This window comes from Puma concolor, chromosome B4, assembly GCF_028749965.1.
Source record: "Puma concolor isolate L17-30 chromosome B4, mPumCon1.1.hap2, whole genome shotgun sequence".
In the NCBI taxonomy this organism is placed as follows: domain Eukaryota; kingdom Metazoa; phylum Chordata; class Mammalia; order Carnivora; family Felidae; genus Puma; species Puma concolor.
Window position 1 is genome coordinate 127106422 of NC_141673.1, and position 23397 is coordinate 127129818.

At 42.8% G+C, this 23397-nt stretch overlaps 1 protein-coding gene across 1 annotated transcript in view; it reads left to right on the forward strand.

Annotated features, from left to right (window-relative positions):
* Positions 1-230: 230 nt before the first annotated feature.
* Positions 231-23397, forward strand: part of ST8SIA6 (ST8 alpha-N-acetyl-neuraminide alpha-2,8-sialyltransferase 6) — a 166614-nt gene continuing 143447 nt past the window's right edge. The window contains exons 1-2 of the mRNA XM_086714833.1: positions 231-474; positions 985-1083. Of these exons, the coding sequence (XP_086570959.1) occupies positions 374-474; positions 985-1083 (200 nt within the window). The 5' untranslated portion in view covers positions 231-373. The remainder of the gene's footprint in view (positions 475-984; positions 1084-23397) is intronic.

Below are 23397 nucleotides of genomic sequence, written 5' to 3' on the forward strand. Positions count from 1 at the left end.
GGCGGCGGCGGCGGCGGCGACCAGAGCCCGCAGCAGCTCGGAGCGCCTCCGGCAGGAGAGGAGGCGAGCGCGGCGAGTCGCCACCGCCACCCGAACGCCGAGCTCCGCGGTCCGGGGCTGGGCGCCAGAAGGCGAGAGCCGGCACGCGCGCCCTCTCCCTTTGCCCCCGCACGGCGTGCGGGTTGGGCCGGGGCGCCGGGGAGTGCGGGCCCGCGCCGCGCGCCGTCGTCGCCCCTCCCCGCCGCCTTTGAACACTGGAGGTGTGCGCGGCTGCGGCGGCGGCGGCGGCGGCGGCGGCGGGAGCGGCGAGTCGGGCCGGCCGGGCTGGGCTTCGCCGGGGCAGCCGCGGCGGCGGCCGTGCGCGGGGATCAGGATGCGGCCGGGGGGCGCGCTGCTCGCCCTGCTCGCCGGCCTGCTGCTGTCGCTGCTGCTGCGCCTGCTCTGGTGCTTCACCGACGCGCCCGCCAGCTCCAGGTACCCCCACCCGCCGCGCCCCGGGCCGACCCCCGCCGTGCGCGCGCGCGCCCAGAGCCCCCTCCCCCCGCCCCGGGGACCCCCGCCGCCGAGCCGCCCCGCTCGGGGCGCGGACTCTCGGCCGCCGCGGAGAGCAGCCGACGGGCGGCGGCCGCACGAGGGTGGGCCGGGAAGCGGGGCGTCCAGGAGGCAGGGCTGGCCGGGTGGGGGTGACCGAGGGGCGACGCTCGGACCGGATGGGCACCCGCCGTGGCGGAGAGGGTTGCGAGGGCTCCGGCGGGCGTCGCCGCGGAGCGGGACCTGCCGTCGGGTCCCCGGCAGTGTCCCGAGCTCGCCGTTCTGGTCCGTGCTTTCCCTCCCTCCCCGCCCTACGCGGCTTCAAACTCCGGGGCTTGGGAGCCGCTGGGGGAGCCGGGGCGCGCGGGGACGCCCCGGCCAGGTGCGAGCGCGCGGCCGCTGCCGAGCCTGCCAGCGAGGTGTAACAACTTAGTTTTCTTCCCGGCTGTGCAGGCTCTCGGTGGAGGAGAGCAGGGACGCCATCCGCGGCACCCCCGCCGCGCTGAGGACTCTCCGGAGCCCGGCCACCCAGCTGCCGCGCCCCACGAACAGGTACCCGCGGCGCCGGGCGGGCGGGCGGGGGCTCGGCGGCTGCGGGGCGCGGGTGGGGCACGGCTGCACCCGCAGGACTGGCTGCGAGGTGTCTGGCTGGGACCGCAAGACTGAGTGGGTTTGGTCGTGTGTGTGTGTCCCCTCACACTCCCTCAGCCGCCTCTGTAAAGACTGTTCCTCCGTGTAGAGGTTCTTGGAACCAAGGAAGATGCTCAAACAGCTGCACTTTAAAAAATGGGTGCCCGGGCCCCTTCTGCATAACCGTGTGTTGAAAACCCCCAAGAGAGGCAGCTCAGCCTGTCTATAGAGGGATTTGGTCGGTGTGCTTTTTGTCTTTATGCTATCCAGTGCACCCGGGTAAGATTCACGTTTGGGGAATTCTGTGCACGGCGTTGAGAATGTTTTGTCTCCTTAGTGAATGGAGACTTAAAATTGTTCTTTTTCACTTCGAGGATTATTTATCCGTGTGCAGTCATTTTTTGGTTTAAATCTTTTTTTTTCCCTGATTATAAAAGTAATTCATGCTTGTTGCAGAAAGTTCGATAAAATGAGAAATGTATTAAAAAATACTCACCGAGAGCTCTGCCACCCAGAGATCATATTAAGGCTTTGGTCTGTATTCTTCCAGGAGTTTTTCCTCTGTAGGTATATTTAAAAAATATACTGAAGATTATACTTTATTGTTTGTGTTCTGCCTTTTTTCCTAAAAACCTGGACACATGCAGTACATTTCATTAACCCCCCCACCCCCCACGGCAACATTGCTTCTGATTGTTGCATAATTCATCATATGAATGTACCATCATCTGTTTAACTGTTTGTGCTTCCAGATATTTAGATTGTTTCCTGTTCTGTTTTTATTTGCTGTTAATAATTCTGTTAAGTGTATCTGTGTATGTAAATCTTTATCTTCATCTTAAATTCTCCAGGATCGAGTGAGAGAAGTTGTATTATTAGGTGAGGGTATGTACATTGTAGGTTCCAAATACACATGGCCAATTACATCCTAGAAGAGTTGATTCAATTTACATTTTCACCCGAAGAATGTACTGCTTTGGGCCTCAGCATTGCTATTATTACTTCAATTTTGTGTCCTGTCTCTTTTCCTCTGCTTATCTCTTGTGACTCCCTTTCCCTCTGTGTTTCCTTCTGTACATTCTTGGCTCTTGGACCATCTGAATCTTCGGATTGCATGACCCCAGACTCCTGTGTGGCTCCTGCACGGTCCGGAGAAGGGTTGGGGGGGGGGGGGAAGGGGGAGCCTGGAAGAAATCTTGAAGTGCAGAAACAACCTCTCACAAAATTCCTGTGCTGGAATTTTACAGCATGTTAGAGGCACAAAGAAATCCTGGAGTCACAAGGCTTTTGAGAAAAATGGTGGCCTCTAGTTTTATGTTTTGCAGGGTTATATACTATAGATAGCATAGCTTTCCAGTGATTTGGGGAACATTCCATCTCTTTCCAGGCCTTAGTGCTGTTACCCATTTTGGCGTTTCCCCTTGGGGAAATTAGAAAGAATGCACTAATTGAATTATCTGGTCCTAGGCCTTTTTTGAGGTAATTCTTTGATGAATTTTTCAGCTTCTTTTGGCATACATCTTTTCTACTTTGCATACTTCTTGAGCTAATATAGGTAATTCATATGTTTTCTCTGAATCTGGTTCAAAGATTCTTTAGACCATTCTGTTATATTTTTTAAAACCCTGTCTGGTTTATCTCCCTTTTATCACTTATGATTTTGATTATTTATGTAGCAGGAGTACGATTTTTAATTTATGCTACTAGGTTATGTAGGAAATTCCAATTTCTTAATTTTTCTGTAGCTGATCTGCTTGCTTTTTTCTTCATGAGCCCCGCACTGCAGGTAATAGGTAAAAGTTATCATATAATAGTAATGCTAATAGCAGTTAAGGATGGCCAACACTTACTGAATGTTTTAATGGACCAGATACTGATATAAGCACTTTACATTTATTAGCTCACTTAATCCTGAAGAAACACGGAGAGAAACTCTGATACAACCTTCATTTTATCATTGAGGAAACTGAGGCACAGAGAGATTAAGTAAATTGCCCAGAGTCACAGAGTTGGCAAATTTGTGGAGCCAGGAGTCAAGCCATGTGGATCCAGAATCCCACGCTCTTTTTTTTTTTTTAAATTTTTCATGTTTATTCATTTTTGAGAGAGAGACAGAGCATGAGCAGGGGAGGGTCAGAGGAGACAGAGTCCAAAGCAGGCTCCAGGCTCCGAGCTGTCAGCACAGAGCCCACCGTGGGGCTGGAACCCACAAACAGTGAGATCATGACCTGAGCCGAAGTTGGAGGCTCAACCAACTGAACCACCCGGGCTCCCCCAGGATCCCTGCTGTATAGCCTTCCTTAGGTGCTGGGCAAGACGGTGTGTGTGTATGTGTGTGTGTGTTTCCAGGTTAAAGCTTACTCAAATGTGACAATTTAAGCAACTCTTTCTGGTAATATTAATTCTTTCTGGGAGCAAATACTCAGCGTTTCATATGGTTTCCACCATCTGTTCTTACTTAAAGATGATGCCCAGCTATAAGGGGAGAGGGCCTTAGGTGATGTGTAGGTACAGTTGAGAGTTGGGCTTCATGATCATGGTAGCCTTTGGCTTCGCCAGTCTCCACGATGATGTCCATTTTCCATCTGATGGCTGGGTACTATCCTGCAGCCAGTTGGGAAAGCTGCAGCTTGTGGTTCGTTCTTTTTCCTCAGGTGTTCTACCCTACTGGGAGCCCGCTATATCAACCTCACCTGAGTGAGCTTCTGATGCTCCCTCTCAGGGATCTGGTGAAGATTCTCTTTTAGTGCTCTCTTGCATTGTCACTCTGCGACATTTGCTCTGATGCTCTCCCAACTAGCTCCGGCCAGCTCGCTTCACAGCCAGTCTTGGCTATTTCTGGAACCATCTAAACATAGAAGAACCAAAGCTGGTTCAGGAAATTAACTATCAGGGTGGGAGGTGGCCCAAGAGGTGATCTCTTTGCAGAGTCCCAGTTGGGGGAGGAGGCCAAACCCCCTCTACCCTTTGTGGTTACCCTTACCTTTCTGTCCCCAAGCCAGAGCTCTCCTCCTCCTTTTTCTGTCTTCTTTCCACCCTTGCTCCCGGTTAGAAATGTGCAGGTTACCCCTGTCCTTCCTATTTTCTTTTGTCCTGACTCAGACCTCCAGGCCTGATTCAAACCTAAGCCTTAATGGTGATTTGTGGGGACCAGGAGTAAAAAGGTTGAGAAAGCTCCAGGAGCTGTGTCTTCCAAGTAAGATGGTTAATTGCTAAGAGGCAGAATGAGAGGAATTTGGAAAATCTTTTCTTGGGGCAGTAGCATATCTTGTTTTGCTTAGCTAAAGCTGAATATCACTCTATGCTTTCTCTTTGCATTTTTTCAGTAACAAGTCTTTCTCTCTCCAGAATCCCCCAAAGGATGCTTTAAAATGACTTCGGGAAAAGTCCTGTCAAAGTCAGAAAGCCAAAAGGGAAAAATTTAATAATAATTCTCAAAATATAACCCCATTACAATGGATGCTTTCTCTTTCTAATAAGCTTTGCCAAAGTCTGTCATGGGTTTGTTCATACAACCGGCTCTTGGATTTAGTTGTCAATTCTGATATTTTTTCCATGTTGTATTTCCTTTGTGTTACCTTTTTTTTTTTAAGTCATACCTTTTTTTTCCAACTTAATGCCTTGAAGTGAATGCTTTTTTCCCCCCATTTTTCTTTGTAACAGAAATATTTATTACTAAATATTTCCTACTAAAATTTACTACTGTGATTTTTCCTTTGAATACAGCTTTGGATCTGTTCCTTAAGTTTGGATACATAGTGTTCAGATTTTTAAAAATATATTCTAAATTGTTTATAATTACATTAAAATTTTTTTAAGATTTTATTTTTTTTTAAGTAACCTCTGCACCCAATGTGGGGCTCCAACTCACAACCCCAAGATCACGAGCTACATGCTCCACCCACTGAGCCAGCCTGGTGCCCCTATAATTACATTAAAATTTTAAATAGTTTTTATCTCCATAGTTATTTAGGAGAGTGCTTTTTAAAAAACTTTTTTTAATGTTTATTTATTTTTGAGAAAGAGAGAGTGGGGGAGGGACAGAGACAGAGGGGCTCAGAGGGGACAGCAGAGAGCCCACATCGTGGGGCTCCTAACTCACCAACTATGAAATCATGACCTGAGCCGAAGTTGGACGCTTAACCGACTGAGCCACCCAGGCGCCCCAAGAGTACTTTTAAATTTACAAGTCGTTGGAATTAAAAAAAAAATACTATTTGAATATTCTCTTCTTTTTGAATACTTTTTTCTTCATGTTAATTTCATTTTTTGATTATAAAAGAAGTCCAGGAAAATGTGCTATAATGCCATAAAGTTCTCAAATTAGGAGAGGTTGGACTATGGCAATGTTAATCACGTGGCCAGAGCAAGGCTCTATAACTAGCCGGCTTGGAATTCCAGGGTCCCTCCATGGAACGATCCAGGTGCCTGTTGTGGCTTGGCACCTGTTAGTGCAGCGTCCATTCTGGCCTCAGCATCCGTAGTGGGGATTCAGGAGCTGTGGCTGGCTGGGCTTTCCTGGGTAGCAGCAGCTGTGCTTTGAAAGTCCTGCTTGTTGCCCACGTCAGTGCACCATCTGGGATGATAGGACTGTGAGTTTTCCGGAGATGTGGGGACCCTCCTTCTACTTTTCTGCTCTCTCATAGAGCTTCACCTGCTTGTTTCCATTAATGGGCTGTCTTCGCACTCCCTGTGACCCTTTCTCCCTGCGGTAGAACTTTGACTAGTCCCTGTTTGAGACCCCGGCTTCCAGGGAGGGCAGACATCAAGTATCAGTTGTGTTATATCCCAAGTCATTACTGTAGGGAACGTCATGCAGAGATTTTATTTCACGTTTTTGTTTTTTTTTTTTTTATTAAAAGCTTTTTTAAAGTTTACTTACTTTTAAGAGAGAGAGACAGATTGCGAATGGGAGAGGGGCAGAGAGAGGGAGACACAGAATCTGAAGCAGGCTCCAGGCTCCTCCCTTTCAGCACAGAGTCTGATGCGGGACTCAAACTCACTAATCTTGGGATCGTGACCTGAGCGGAAGTCAGACACAACCGGCTGAGTCACCCTGGTACCCCTTACTTCATGTTTTTTAGATGAACACAGAGGGAAAAATAAAAACTGCCTGTCATTTCAGCGTCCAAAAGATGGGTGCTCTTCATATTTTCGATAACTTGGCATACACATACCTGGTAATGTTGCTGGGCATATTTTGGTATGAGTTAGTAATGCTTTTTAACAACATCTCAACTCTTCTTCACGTCACTGGTCTTCTGCAACATCATCTTTAGAGCATAGTGTTTGAATGTGTGCCTGGACCGTAATTTACGTATTCTTTCCTGTTGCACAATTGGGGTATTTATTCTTTTCGATTTCGATTTATACTCTAATATGAACCGCTTTGTATCCTTGCACATATTCTTGATTATTCAGGTAAATTAATAGAAGTGGAGGGGCTTGATCAAAGGATATGTGAAATTTCAAAACGTTGCTGTGACTCGTCCAGCAATAATAGTTGATTCCAACTTTCACTCACGTTAGCAATGTGTGAGATTGACCACTGACTCCAACTCTTAATTTTTTTTTTTTAACGTTTATTTATTTTTGGGACAGAGAGAGACAGAGCATGAACAGGGGAGGGGCAGAGAGAGAGGGAGACACAGAATGGGAAGCAGGCTCCAGGCTCTGAGCCATCAGCCCAGAGCCCGACGCGGGGCTCAAACTCACGAGCTGCGAGATCGTGACCTGAGCTGAAGTCGGACGCTTAACCGACTGAGCCACCCAGGCGCCCCTACAACTCTTGACTGTATTGTGTATTCGACGCTCTTCATCTTTCCAGTTTCATTCTCATGAGATAATCATTTTATTTATGTCTCCATTTGTATTTATTTGTTTACCAGTGTGTTTAACTTTTAAGATGTTTTTTATTTTATTTTTTTCTAAGTTGGCTTTTCATACTCTTGATATTCATATCAAGATGCTCTGTTTTCTTAGTGATTTATAAGAGGTTTAGGAAGACCAAAAATAGAAAAGTTATTTACCGTGCATTTAAATTGATTTTCTAATTTAGTTAACATTTAATTACATCTGTGGTTATGTAATCTGTACAAGTTTTCAAACTTTCTGTATTCCTGTCATTTATATCTACTTTTCTTTCTCAATTCTGCTTCTGAATTGATACTTACTGATCATTTATTGGTGTATTTGTTATGCTAAGTGTACATTTTAAATGCACTCTTACATATTTAAACCTTTACTCCCTGGACAACTTCTTTTGGCGTGTGGCGAAAGGGGTGAGCTTTTATTTTATTTTTTTTAATGTTTATTTATTTTTGAGACAGAGAGAGACAGAGCATGCGTGGGGGAGGGGCAGAGAGAGAGGGAGACACAGAATCAGAAGCAGGCTCCAGGCTCTGAGCAATCAGCCCAGAGCCCGACGCAGGGCTCGAACTCACAGACCGCGAGATCGTGACCTGAGCCGAAGTCAGACAGTCAGACGCTCAACCGACTGAGCTACCCAGGCACCCCGGGGTGAGCTTCTATTAAGCTATTATTCTATCATGTGCTTTCTCCTTTGAGAATTCTTTTTCCTAAATTTGAATTAAACTCTTGCTTACAAATCTAGATATACTGAGTATAGATTCTTTTTTTAAAATTCTTTTAATGTTTATTTATTTTGAGAGAGAGAGACAGAGAGAGCTGTCTGGGAGGGGCAGAGAGAGAGGGAGACACAGAATCTGAAGCAGGCTTCAGGCTCTGAGCTGTGAGCTCCAACCCACGAACCGTGAGATAGTGACCTGAGCCAAAGTTGTATGCTTAACTCACTGAGCCACCCAGGCGCCTCAGGGTGCAATTGTTATTTTTCACATATAAGTGCTGAAATATTGCATCCTGACTCCACTGTTTTTGGTTTCTGTCGTTCAAATTTTTTAAGATTTCTGTTCTTCTATTGTCTGCCTTTTAGGGCCCTGAAAAACAAATAGGAGCAGTCTTAACTTTCCATTTTTCTTTTCTTAAATTTATTGATTTATTTTGAGAGAGGAAGGAGAGAGAGAGGGAGAGAATATCCCAAACACAGGGCCCCATGCAGGGCTCAGCCTCACAAACCTTGAGATCATGACCCAAACTGAAATCAAGAGTCGGATGCTTAACCTACTGAGCCACCCAGGCTCCCCTTAACTTTTATTTTTTCAAAAGTCATCTGTTTGATGATTTGTTTTATGGATCCGGAGAGGATTTTTCTTTCTACTTAAAAATTGTTAACTTTCCAGTGATATGTCTTTTGGGTGACCTCTTGCAGTTAATTTTGTCAGTAAACTTTTTTAATCCACTGGCCTATTTATTCTCTTTTGTGTCCTATCATGGATTATTTGATGTGTTCCACACATTCTGACTGTATTCTGTGAATTGATTTTTCATTTTCTGTCCTGCATTGCTATACTTCTTCGCCACCATTGCCTTTCCATGTAAACAATTATTATTTTTTTTTAGTTTGGTTTTCTGTGTGTGTGTGTGTGTGTGTGTGTGTGTGTGTGTGTGTTTTCCGTCTGCCCTCTGGGAAGGTTGCTCAGAGCTGTCCTCTACATTACTGAATTATTTCTCTGTAGTGTCAATTCTCTGTTTTGCCCTGTCTAAAACAGTAAATCTATTACATTTTTATTCTTTACAATTTTTTTCTCGTCTTAGCCTGCACCTTATCACATCAATTTACTTACATCTTAGAAAGCATCTAAGTAAACGTTTAATAAACCTCACCCTCCATTTCTAACTTCAAGTTTTCTTGCATTTTATTGAGAACACAAAGCAAATGCTTTCTCAAGATTTCTTCTGTTTCTTATAGTGAATATCTTTTAAAAGTATAATTTTTTCTTACATCTTGGGAACACTGTTCTCCCAAGTTAGAGAATATTTTTTTTAACATTTATTTAAATTCCAGTTAGTTGACATACAGTGTTATATTAGTTTCAGGTGTACAATATAGTGATTCAACACTTCATACGTTACCCAGTGCTTATCGTTAAGTGCACTCCTAAATCCCCATCATCTATTTAACCCATTCCCCCCACCCACCTCCCCTCTGGTAACCTTCAGTGTGTTGTCTATAATTAAGAGTCTGTTTCTTGATTTACCTCTCCTTTTCTTTTTTCTCCCCTTTGCTCATTTGTTTTGTTTCTTAAATTCCACATATGAGTGAAATCATATGGTATTTGTCTTTCTCTGACTGACTTATTTTGCTTAGGGTAATACTCTAGCTCCGTCCACATCATTGCAGATGGCAAGATTTCATTCTTGTTTATGGCTGAGTGATATTCCATTGTATGTATGTATCACATCTTTAGCGAGTCATCAGTCAATGGACACTCGGGCTGTTTCCAAAGTTTGGCTATTGTAGATAATGCAGCTTAAACATTGGGGTACAATATCCCTTTGAATTAGTGTTTTTGTATTCTTTGGGTAAATACCTACTAGTGCCATTGCTGAATCCTAGGGTAGTTCTATTTTTAACTTTTTGAAGACCCTTCATACTGTTTTCCAGAGTATTCTCATCAACATCAACAGTGCAGTGGGTTCCCCTTTCTCCACATCCTTGCCAACACCTTGTGTTGTTTGTTGTGTTGTTGATTTTAGCATTCTGACAGGTGTGAGGTGCTACCTCATTATAGTTTTGATTTGTATTCCCTGATGATGTGTGATGGTGAGCATCTTTTCCTGTGTCTATTGGCCATATGTGTGTCTTCTTTGGAAAAGTGTCTATTCATTTCTTCTGTCCATTTTTTAATTGTTTTTTGGGGTGTTGAGTTTTATAAGTTCTTCCTATATTTTGGATATTAACCACTTATCAGATATATCTTTTGCAGATGTCCTCTCTAATTCCATAGGGTGCCTTTTAGTTTTAGTGATTATTTTCTCCACTGTGTAGAAGTTTTTGTTTTGATGTAGTTCCAGTAGTTTATTATTTTTAATTTAATTAATTAGTTTATTTATTTTGAGAGAGAGACAGAAAGAGAGAGAGTGAGGGCACATGTGCAGGTGAGTGGGGTAGGGGCAGAGAGAGAGGGGGAGAGAGACAGAATCTCAAGCAGGCTTTACACTGAGCACAGATCCTGACACAGGGCTCAGTCGCACGACTGTGAGATCATGACCTGAACCAAAGTCAAGAGTTGGACACTTAACTGACTGAGCCACCCAGGCACCCCCAATAGTTTATTTTTGATTTTGTTTCCCTTGCCTCAGGAGACATGTCTAGTAAGAAGTTGCTACAGTCCACGCCAAAGAGGTTACTGCCCGTGTTCTCCTCTAGGATTTTAGTGGTTTCATGTCTCACATTTAAGTTTTTAATCTATTTTGAATTTACTTTTGTGTATGATGTAAGAAAGTGGTCTAGTTTCATTCTCTTACATGTCGCTGTTCAATTTTCCCAACACCATTTGTCGAAGAGACTTTTTCTCATTGGAGATTCTTCCCTGCTTTGTTGAAGATTAATTGGCTATGTAGTTGTGGGTTCATTTCTGGGTTTTTTATTCTATTCTGTTGATCTCCATGTCTATTTTGTGCTGGTACTGCACTCTTGTGATGACTACAGCTTTGTAATATAACTTAAAATCCTGCATTGTGATGCCTCCAGCATTGCTGTTCTTTTTCAAGGTTGCTTTGGCTATTCCGGGTCTTTTGTGGTTCCATACAGATTTTAGGATGGTTTGCTGTAGCTCTGTGAAAAATGCTGTTGGTGTTTTGATAAGGAGTTCATTGCATGTGTAAATTGCTTTGGGTAGTATCGACATTTTAACAGTATTTGTTCTTCCAACCCACAAGCATGGAGTATCTTTCCATTTCTTCTTTTTTAAGTTTATTCATTAATTTTGAGAGAGAAAGAGAGAGAAAGCTGGGGAATGGCAGAGAGAGAGGAAGAGAGAGAATCTCAAGCAGGCTCCACACTGTCAGCATGGAGCCTGACGTGGGGCTCGAACTCATGAACTGTGAGATCGTGACCTGAGCTGAAATCAAGAGTCGGATGCTTAACCGACTAAGCCACCCAAGTGCCCCTGTCTTTCCATTTCTTTGTGCCCTCTTCGGTTTCTTTCATCAGCGTTTTGTTTTCAGAGTCCAGGTCTTTCACCTCTTTCGTTAGGTGTATTTCTAGGTATCGTGTGGTTTGGGGTGCAATTAAATGGGGTTGATTCTTTAATTTCTCTTCCTGCTGCTTCGTTATTGATGTATAGAAATGCAACAGATTTCGGTACATTGATCTTGTATCCTGTAACTTTACTGAATTCATGTATCAGTTCTAGCAATTTTTTGGTGGAGCCTTTCGGGTTTTTGATGTATATAGGGTCGTGTCATCTGCAAAGAGTGAAAATTTTACTTCTTCCTTGCTGATTTGGATGCCTTTTATTTCTTTTTGCTGTCTGATTACTGTGGCTAGGACTTCTAGTACTATGTTAAATAAAACAGATGAGAGTGGACATCTCTGTCTTGTTCCTGACCATAGGATGATATTAGCTGTGAGTTTTTGTTGTATCACCTTGGTTATGTTGAGGAATGTCATACTTTGTTGAGGTTTCTTACCATGCATGGATGTTGTACTTTGTCAAATGCTTTTTCTGCGTCTATTGAGAAGATCATTTGGTTCTTAGTCTTTCTTTTATTTATGTGGTGTAGCCTGTTGTGTGATTTGCAAATATTGAACCACGGTTGCAACCCAAGAATAAATCCCACTTGCATGTGGTGAATGATTCTTTTAATGTATTGTTGGATTCAGTTGGCTAGTATTTTATTGAGAGTTTTGCATCCATGGTCATCAGGGATATTGGCCTGTACTTCTCATTTTTAGCGGACTCTTTGTCTGGTTTGGCATCAGGGTAATGCTGGCCTCATAGAATGAATTTGGACGTTTCCAGATTTTTTTGAAACTGTTTGAAATTGAACAATTTTTTGAAATTGTTTCAGAAGAATAGGTATTAACTCTTCTTTAAATGTTTGGTAGAATTCAGCTGTGAAGCCAACTGGCCTTCGATTTTTGTTTATTGGGAGATTTTTTATTACCGATACAGTTTCTTTTCTGGTTATCAGTCTGTTCTATTTCTTCCTGTTTCAGTTTTGGTAGTTTGTGAGTTTCTAGGAATTTATCCATTCTTCCAAGATTGCCCAGTTTGTTGGCATATAATTTTTCATAGTATTCTCTTATAACTATATTTCTGTGGTGTTGGTTGTTCTCTCTCCTCTTTCATTCATGATTTTATCTCTTTGGGTCCTTTCTCTTTTCTTTTTGATAATTCTGGCTAGGGATGTAGCAATTTTGTTAGTTCTTTCAAAGAACCAGCTCTTAGTTTCATTGACCTGTTCTACCATTTTTTTGTTGTGTTGTTTCTGTATTGTTTATTTCTGCTTTAATCTTTATTATTTCTCTTCTTTTGTTGGATTTAGGCTTTTTTTTCCCTTCTGTTCCTTTTCTGGCTCCTTAAGGTATACGGTTAAGTTGTATATTTGGGTCCTTCCTTGCTTCTTGAGATAGGCCTCAATTGTAATGTATTTTCCTCTTAGGACTGCCTTTGCTACAGTCCAAAGGTTTTGGACTGTTGTGTTCTCATTTTCATTTGCTTCCATGTATTTATTAGTTTCTTTTTAAAATTCCTGGTTAACCCGTTCATTCTTTAGTAGGATGTTCCTCAACCTCCGTGTATTTGAGAACTTTCCAAATATTTTCTTGTGGTTGACTTCAAGTTTCATAGTGTTGTGACCTGAAAATATGCATGGTATGATTTCAGACTTTTTGTAGGGCTGATTTGTGACGCAGTATGTGGTCTATTCTGGAGAATTTTCCATGTGCATTTGTGAAGAATGTGTATTCTGCTGCTTTAAGATGGAATGTTCTGAATGTATTTGTTAAATCCATTTGGTTTAGTGTGCCATTCAAAGCCATTGTTTCCTTGTTGATTTTCTGTTTAGATGATCTGTCCGCTGGTGTAGGGGGGATGTGAAAGTCCCTTACTATTATTGTATTATTATCAATTAGTTCCTTAATGTTTGTTAACTGTTTTATATATTTGGGTGCTTCCATGGTGGCTGCATAAATATTTACAATTGTTAGATCTTCTTGCTGGATTGTCCCCTTTATTATGATATGGTTCCCTTCTCTATCTCTTGTTACAGTCTTTGTTTTAAAGTCTATTTTTTTTGTGTGATATAAGCATTGCCACTCTGGCTTTCTTTTGACATCCATTTGCATGATAAATGTTTCTCCATCCCCTCACTTTCAGTCTGCAGGTGTCTTCAGGTCTCAAATTAGTCTCTTGCAGGCAGCATGTAGATGGATCTTGTTTTTTTTTTTTTTTTAATGCATTCTGACACCCTGTGTCTTTAGATTGGAGTATTTAGTCTACTTGCATTGAGAGTAATTATTTTTTATTTTATTTTTTTACATTCAGAGTAATTGTTGATAGATATGTATCTATTGCCATTTTATTATTTGTTTTGTTGCTGCCTCTGGAAATTTTCTATGTTCCTTTCTTGCCTTTGCCACTATTGGTCCTTCCTTTCTACTCAAAGAATCCCCTTTAATATTTCTGCAGGGATGGTGTAGTAGTCATGAACTCCTTTAGTTTTTGTTTATCTGGGAAACTCTTTATCTCTCCTTCTATTCTGAATGACAGCCTGGCTGGATAAAGTATTCTTGGCTGCAGATTTTTCCCATTCAGCCCTTCAAATATATCATGCCACTCCCTTCTGGCTTGCCAAGTTTCTCTTGAGAAATCTCCAGCTAGCATTATTTGTCTTCCCCTGTAAGTTAATGACTTCTTTTGTATTGTTTTTAAGATGTTTTTTTCTCATCACTATATTTTGCAAATTGAATTACACTATGTTTTGGTGTTGGACTGCTTTTGTTGATTTTGATGGGTGTTCCCTATGCCTCCTGGATCTGGATGCCTGTTTCCTTTCCCAGATTAGAGATGTTTTCAGCTATTATTTCCTCACATAAATTTTCTGCCCCCCCCCTCTTCTTCTTCTGAGACCTCCTATAATAGATGTTACTACGTTTGACAAAGTCACTGAGCTCCCTAATTCTGTTCTTGTGTTCCACAATTCTTCTTTTTCTCATTTGTTCAGTTCCATTATTCTCTACTGTTTTGTCTTCTGTATCACTAGTTCATTCCTCTTATTCTCCCAGCCTGCTCTTCATTTCATCAAGTCTGTTTCTAATCTTATTTATTATATTCTTCATTTCTGATTGATTCTTTTTTAACTCTTTTATCTCTGTGGTAAGAGTCTCATTGATGTCTTCTTTTCTCAAGGCCAGTGAATATGCTTATGATTGGTGGTTTAAATTCTCCATCAGACATGTTACTTATATCTGTTTAGCTGTGATCTCTGGCCATGGCCTTATCTTGTTCTTTCGTTTGGGATTAATTCCTTCATCTTGGCATTTTGTCTAAGTCTCTGCCTTCCTCTCTGTGTTAGGAAGCCCATTTGTTTTTTATTCCTGAAAGTAATGGCCTTATGAAGAAGAGGGCATGTAGTGCCCAGGCCTGGTGCTCTAGGAGTGTCTCTAGTGTGTGCTGTGTGCACTCTACTGTTGTGCTTTGGCTGCTCTATCCTTCAAGCCAGTTGTCTGGAGAGACTCTTCTCACCTGCTGTGAGCAGTGTTTGGTCTTTGGCATAACTTTTACTAGGAGTGCTCTGGTATGCTTGTGATATGAGACCTGACACCACTTCCACCAGAACTGAGGCCCCGCAGAACTCTCTGGTCTGGAGACGTGGTGTGGGCAAGGGTTTGTCCTGGTCTTCTGGGGAAGGGGTCTGCCACACTGGGACTGAGGCAGGCTTGACTGAGAAGGGCAGTCCTGTCAGAGTGCAGGGGTGTGGAGTTTGGTGTAAGCAAGTTAGGCAGCCAGTGTTGGAGCTTTGCTGCTTCCCACAGGTGGCTCTGTGTTTATGCTGAGGGATGGGGGAGGGAAATGGTGCCAGCCATCTGCCCTGTCCTCGGAGAGGTGTCGCTGTGGACTCTGCCTCTCAAGGGTGCCCTCTGTGGAGAGTGAATTATCTCTCCACTGTGTGGCCCAGGCATACTTCACATCGCTGTTTCCATGCCATCTGCCCCTAGGTTGTTTGCCTGCCTTTTCTCCAGGAACAGGGCAGTGCCCTCAAGGCTGTATCCCAGACAACTCCGCTGACCTTTATTTAACACTCCAGGCTCTAAGCCCAATGGTTGCAAGAACTTCCGAAATTCAGCCCCTTTTGTTTTTCTCCACCAGTGGCTTTGGGGAAACGTTCTCTTTGTGCCTTCGCCTATGTGCTCCTCTCTCTGTCTCTATCCCTTTTCCATGACCATGGCTTTCTCCCCTCTATAGCAACTGCGATTCATTTCTCCCCTAAACCACTTCCTACCTTCTTTGATGTGGCCTCCTCTCCCCCATTAGTTGTGGAGTTTGTCCTGTCATCTTCAGGTTGATATTTGGGGTATTCAGAATGACTTGATAGTTATCTAGTTGTGTTCCTGAGAGGAGACAAGCCTAGGGTCCTCCTACTCTGCTTCCATCTTCCAGAGGGATCCAGTTAGAGAATCTTTTAACACGTTTTATATTTTGTTTTGTGGGGTTTTTTTGGCTTCTTTTTGATTTAGATATCTCTGCATGAGAAGGTCTCTCTCTGGCCTTGTGATCGTCAGACAGGGTATCTTAGAACTCCTTTTGGCTCCTACCAGGGGCTGAAAGATTACCCTTCTTAGAGCACACACCAGGTGAGCGGCTGAGCCATACAGCCCATAAACAAATGTCTGTTTTTTTAAAACTCAAATTAAAAATAAATTGTGGTAAAATACAAGTAACATAAAGTTTACTAATTTGAGTTTTTTAAAGACGGAGCCTCAAATCTGTCTCGTTCTCATGTGTTGATCTCATGACTGCCAGAAAGTGCATGTGTTCTGAAGTTATCCTAAACGACCTGGACTTTTGCTGCCGAGAGGAGTAGTGCATGCCAAGTATCACCTGAAATCCAGAGAGGGCTGGGGTCCTGGAGCTCTCCTCATAGCTGCCACCTCCTTTACATTCCAGGGTGTGGTGACTGATTCCCTTTCCTGTCCCATTCTTTCAGTGTTATAATATAATTAATATAATATAATATAATATAATATAATATAATATAATATGTAATGTAATATGTAACGTAATATGTAATAATATAATATAATATAATATAATATAATATAATATAATATAATACAATACAATACAATAATATGCATAGATATAATCTCAAGAGAATGTAGAAAGGGAATAATGAATGAGTACTTGGCACATCAGCATTCAAACAGCCTCCGCTGTCTCCGGAAGCAGGTCCTTCTTGTGTGGGAACAGCCACCTGATTTTCTGGTTGGGGCAGGCTGTCTTTGCTCAGGTAAAGAAAGGTAGACAGTGGGAGAAAGATCAAAACCACCCTAATTTTTTTCTCCCCGGACCTGCTGATTCATCAGCTGCTGATAATTTCTCCGTGTGGTTCCATATACCCTCTTGTTAACAGTATTTCTCCCCGGGATCTGACAAATTTCTGAAGCAGCTATCTGTTGCCATCACAATGTGCGGTTGTCATTTTGTGTAGACTTGTGTACTTTCATAAGAATGTAAATAGTCTGGAAGAGAGAGAATCAGGCACGTTTTGCTCTTTGCTGCCTCAAACTGAAAGTTGTAATGATGTTTCATTCGACTTTTTGTTGTTGTCTATGTTCACACAGGGATCATAATTGTGAGCTTCAGAAATCCAAGATAAGTGTGAACTAGGGCTTGTAAAAGGGCCATAGAGCTAAACATAACTCTGCAACAGCTGCTTTTCACTCTCTTTTACCCCTTTCCTCTCTACCCCACCCTCCAAATAGATGAAGGCTATTGGATTTTATTTTTGAGAACAATATAATTCACTTTGGTATCTTTACTCCTTTGCTTTTAGGAGTAATGATACTGTGTGTATCCTGATTTTAAAAATTGAGTACATTTTAAAGTTGCCTTGAGTCTAGTTTCTGAAATAATTTGAAATGAGGCTTTAAATCTTGTATTCTGCCTCTTTTTCTGCTCCCTCATCCTGTGTCCTAATTGGAGCCGTTCTTTTCAAGGCTTACTGGGAGTTCACTTCTGCTCTGATATTGATCACCTGTCTCCTGACTTCCCTGTCATCTGGTGAAAGCTGTGGGCCACAATTGTCCGGGGGAGCTGTCCCAGGGAGGGGGGGTAGGACACGGGTTGCAGGCAGTGTTGGCCTTCCGTGGGCTCCTTGCCACGTAGGCAGGAAAGCCGGGATGGGAGGTGGACTTATATTTTCAATTAGGCTCATATAACTCCACAATTTCCTTTTCAGGGCCTTTCTTCACCAGAAGGCTGGGGGTTTCTCCTCCTGCCTTGAGAAGCAACCTCCAGCAGACAATAATGTTCACACATGTATGTCACACTGAAGGTGGTTCCCCTGAAACAGCAACTAGGGTGGCCCCATGAGTTGTCTGGCCCTTGTATATTAATTCGGTGTGCCTTTCAGAGATGTTTTCCTTGAGCCAGTAAGCCTCAGGACGAATTTGAAACACCAGCAGAATAAGTCTGACTTCCTGGTGGTAGGAATGAAGATTTTCTTTAGGAGTTATGGAAAAGAGCAAACATTTCGAGAGATTAGGTGCTAACAGAGGACTAAAGAGAGGAGAAGCCTGGGCACAGCAGAAGGATTTGAAGAGAAGAAAAGGAAATAAATATATCTCTCATCGGCCAGGAGCAGTGATTCTTTTTAGAGTCACTAATATTAGCTGCTCTGCAGTTTCAGGGTGCAAAGGTTTCTACAGCCTCTCCTTTGGGGGCAGAAAAAGAAGCCCTTTAAAGAGCTAGTGATGCCATGAATAAACTTGAGAAAAGTGTTCTTGTGTCTTGATGTGTGGTTTTATAGCTGCTATTACCATTAAGAATATGATTACTGGGGGATCTGGGTGGCTCAGTCGGCTAAATGTCCGACTTCAGCTCAGGTCATGATCTCACAGTCCTTGGGTTCGAGCCCCCCATCGGGCTCTGTGCTGACAGCTCAGAGCCTGGAGCCTGCTTCAAATTCTGTGTCTCCCTCTCTCTCTGCCCCTCCCCTGCTCATGCTCTGTCTCACCCTGTCTCTCAAAAAATAAATAAACACTAAAAAAAAGTTTTAAATTGTGTTTGGGAGTGCCTGCATGGCTCAATCTGTTAAGTGTCCAACTTTGGCTCAGGTCATGATCTCACAGTTCATGGGTTCGAGTCCTGCGTCAGGCTCTGAGCTGTCAGCACAGAGCCTGGAGCCTGCTTTGGATTCTATGTCTCCCTCTCTCTCTGCCCCTCCCTAGCTTGCGTTCTCTCTCTCTCTCTCTCTTTCTCTCTCTCTCAAAAGTAAACATTAAAAATAAATTAAAAAATAAAAAATATTATTATTGTTTTAGCATATTTATCTATACACACTTAGGAAGCTAGCTAACCTAGGTCTGTCGCGAGTGCGCTGTGATGAGTCACGTCTTCCCACAACATCAGCTTTGTTCAGTCATAAAACAAGGTTAACATAATTGTAAAGCAGGTTCAGGATTCCAAACTCAATGACATTTCATTGTGCATTTAACTTGGCTTTATCCACTTCACACAAAGCAAACCCGACACAACGGCATACAACCCACAAGATAAACCAGGGGTAGGAATTAAGCCCAATGCGAAGTCAGTCCGTGAGTGCACAGTTGGACGAGGACTTTCAGAAACTAGACTCCAGATCAGCTCTTGGAGCTTACTGCTTCTTATGTTCAAGTAGTGAATGATCTCTGTTATGTTCAGAGATTACTTGGACAGAGTCTTTGGCGGAAGTGGCCTTTTCAACATGGTCAGATGTGAAAGGCTCAGTGTCTGGAGAGTCTGACAGTTGGCTTCAAAAGTCCTTCCAGGAGTCATCCATCTTGGGCCTTTGCAGTCCTCTTCAGGTTCTGCTGGTCATCATTTCTGGGTGTTGGCCACCTGTCCTGGTTTTGGTGATATCTGGTCTCAGGTGCACCGCTCTTGGCTGCTTACCTACTGCTTGACATGAGTCACCGCTTGACCAGGAGTGACTCCATCTTGCTCTCTGTGAGGGCACTTAGATCTGTCTTGCCTGTACTCTCAAAGGGAGTGGTAGAAAAGTTTTCCTTTCTTCCCTTCTGGGTTTCTTGGTTAGTTAAATAATTGATTTACAACAGGTTAACAGGAGAAAAGCAAAAGTTTGGTAGCATGTATATGGGAGAGACCCAGAAAAACTGAGTAACCCTCCAAAGTGGCCAAAGCCAGCACGTTAAATACCATCTTCGGCTAAAGGCAAAAGATGTTGGGGTTGGGGATTCAGTTTTGGGCAGACACTGATCAGGAAAAGCACTATAAACAAGGGTAGGGTTGTGCAGATTTAAGTTGTGGCCTGAGACTTTCTAGAGATTGAGTTATCCTCCTTTTCTTGCTAGAGGGAGGGAGATACCCTTACAAATGGAGATTTTGTCTTATAAATGTAAATGTCTTTTACAAAAGGGTAACTTGTATTCAGTTTTCTGAGCTTCATCTGGATCTGTCCTTTCCTAAAAATAACCAGCTTAAAATAATATGTCAAAGAGGCATATCTTGGGGTGGCAAAATTTGCTCCCCTTCACAGATTAAGAACAACAACAACAGCTTTGTTTCAGGAAGTATGAAGAATGCTTTGTACATGCTTTGGATAATCAGTAATTCTTGGGAACCTTCATATCCATGGGCGTAATTAGTTCTGAAGATAATTTTATAGGGCATAACCTGTGCTTTTTGAAATCATTGTAAAATAATTTCCATTACCTTGTTAGTTACAGTAAGTAAGTATAAAAACACTGAGATTCCCAAACATAATTAAACAATTTTTTCATGTTTATTTTTTATTTTTGAGAGAGAGAGAGAGAGAGGGCAAGAACAGAAGTGGGGGAGGGGCAGAGAGAGAGGGAGACACAGAATCTGAAGCAGGCTTCAGGCTCTGGGCAAGCATTCAGCACAGAGCCCGATGTGGGGCTCGAAGCCACGAACTGTGAGATCATGGCCTGAGCAGAAGTTGGACGCTTAACCGACTAAGCCGCCAGGCGCCCCTTACGTATAATTTTTAAACTGGCATTCCAGAAAACTGGAATTGTGAGTTGTGAGGTCCATTAACTTTGAAAATGATTAAGAGCTCTCACTAGTTGCTAGAATCTCAGTTGGAAGGCAAGTGGTGACCTTACATGCTGCCTTGGGGGGGTATATTCAATGTGCCATATACAGTCAGTCACTTCTGGACTAGCATGGGTTTGAAATCTGTGCATGCACTTATATGCGATTTTTTAAAAAATAAATACAGTATAGTTCTGTAAATATACTTTCTCTTCGTTATGATTTTCTTAATACCATTGTCTTTGATCTGGCGTGCTTTATTTGAAGAATGCAGTTGGTAACCTTCAAACTAAAACTGCCAGTTACCTTATCAGCCAAAATGGGTTTAGTCAGGAGTAGCAGAGAATTGCAGCCAAGGACAAGCAAGCCTGCACACCTTAGTTAGGCAAGTCCACTGAACAAAGGAGAAGCATGCCCTTTTATAGAGGAGGGGGTGGAGTTGATAATGCTGTTGTAAACCGAAAGCCCATTGGAGTAAACTGGGATCTGTAAGTATAGTGGCTTTTCATTGGCTGAGTTGTGACTCTCCCATTGGCTGGGTTGTTGCCAGCAGGAAGAGGTAAGCTTTTCTTGCTCAGGCAGCATAGTAAAGTGGTATCCATGTGCAAGTTTCGTCTCTTCCTGTTGGGTGTGCGGTTGACCGCAGGAGGTAGGGCATGTGTGCTCCCCCTGCCAGCCTCCTATCTACATTCTATTGTGGTTTCCCTTTGTTAATTTCCACCCAGGACATAATACATAGAACATATAAACATATAACAGTTGCTGGACTGTTACCCGTAAGACTTCTGGTCAACACTAGGCTATTGTAGTTAAGTTTGTGGAGAATCAAAAGTTCTGTTGGGGTTGGCACCCCTAACGCTGTGTCGTTCGAAGGTCAACTGTATTTTTTTTTTTGAGATTGTATCTCCTGATTTCCTTACTCTGGGGGTATAATGGGTGATCCCAATGATTTGTGTTTTGCTTTGGTATGTATTTTATAGTATATTTGCTACTTTAATATTTTAGGGGAAGACCCAGATTTTGCATGTTTATAATTTGTCAGCACAGCTTTACTCTTTGAGCATCAAGTTTGCAGACAGATTTTTGTGTCTTTGATTTGGCAATTCATCTCACACTCCCCTTTCATTTTGGGGATACCAAAGTACTCATGTTTTCTGTGCCTAGGGAATATTATTCATGTAATAGATTGAAGTTTGGTGAGGTATGTGCCTTGTCTGTTTCTTTCACCGTGGTATCCCCACTATAATCTGGAACCCCAACGTGTTGGGATTTGAGTCTTCTTTCCTTGTCTCAATAACAGCACTAGGTTTTGGGGGCTATACTTTATCATATTGCATTCTGAGAGAGACACATAGTGAGTTTCACATGGTAAAATATCAGTGATAAAACCTGATTTTATACTTGTACGCTTGTAAGTATATAAAATAAAGTTGGTGATTAGAGGAAGATGGATTAAGCCTGCAAGATTGAAAACTCAGGTCTGTAATTATTTCATAAATGGGAAATTAAGATTAATACAGAATTTGAATAAACAGACATTGTCTTATGATACTTGTACTTAGGGGAATTATTTCTAATAAAAAATTTAAGACATTAGTGATCACATATTCCTGTAGCCCAGCTGAGAACCCCTGCTTCTGTGGGGTTTTGAAGATTCTTTGTAAAGTCACAGAGCACTGGAAACTTTTTATTTAAATGTATGTTTCAATATGTAAGGATTTAAAAAAATGCATGTTCAAAACAAAAGTTCAGGGCTACTCAGGTTTATACTGAGTGGCTTCTGCTGGAACATCCTTTTAAACCGAGATACATAAGAAGAGTGGAATTCCCAATGATGTCCTGTTTTAAGATCCATGTCTACACTGAATGAGTAGTGTTTATTCCAGTCACAGTGGATCGTGTCTGGGGGCCCAAAGAGAACTAACAGAGTTTTGGTGAGACTTATGATAGTGGTGTCAGCACTAGCATGCGGGGAAGAATAAGCCCAGCGTGAGCCCACAGAATTGTTCATCGTTGTGAGGGCGTAGTGATTTGTGCCTGCAGATTTGGGCAAAAGCCCAGTAAAATCAGTTTGCTAATGAGCGAAGGAGCATTCGCTCCTTGAGATGATCCTCATCGGCCATGATGCCAGGACACAAAACGGCACGAAATCACATTGGGAGGTTAGGGTTTTGGCTAAAGCCAGGGGCATGGGGATGCCATGGTATTCAGCCTCATGTTTAAAGAGTCCAAAGGCCACAACGACTGGGCCTTTAGGGCCCAGGGAATGGGGGTACTATATGAATTTACTTAAGAAATGTGAGCTAGTTGGTCAGCTACAGCTTCACGCTGAGCCTTCTCCATGAGACCTTTAGTATTAGGTGAGACACGGCAGACTCTAATTGTGATATGTGAGGTGTGAACAGCTGTATATTCCCAGTGTGGAAGGCCCCAGAGGGAACAATCCTGAATGTGAAATCTACTTTGTGCCTGTTGGTTAGACCAAACAGTGAGGCTGTTAGCTACTACCCAAGAGTCTGTAAGAATATGGATAATGAATTTACCTTCATTGAGGGAATCCTCCAGTGCCAAAGTGACCAACCTTTGGATCCCCATCCTTTATCAACTGAGTCTTAGCAATGGGATAGGAAAAAGCAGCCTCCGGTGCATTCCATCACATGTGATGGTGTTGCTCTTGTCCATAAAATGAATGGATTCCCTTTCTCCTGGACTCGAGACCCTGCAAATGGCCAAGAAGACCAGGGAAGGGACGATCTTTCTTGGACCCATGGACTTGGGCAAGGAGATTCTAGAAAACATGAGAATTAGTGACTAGGGCTTCCACAGTATAGGAATCACCAGATAGGACTAGTGGCATTGTTAGTCTTTTGGGTGGCTTCCAGGGCCAGTTGTTGGGGTGGCATTCATTACAATTGAGATGATTTTCTTGGGACTGCCTTAGTAGGTTTTAATGAAACATGTAGGTGGGGAAGATAATTGCTTCTAGAAGCCAAGTAGGCAAGTCGTTGCTGGGCTTGTTTGAGAGTTCTGGGATAGGGTTATTGACTGGATCTGGTATGTAGTGGTCTTCTGGGGACCAAATGATGCCCCT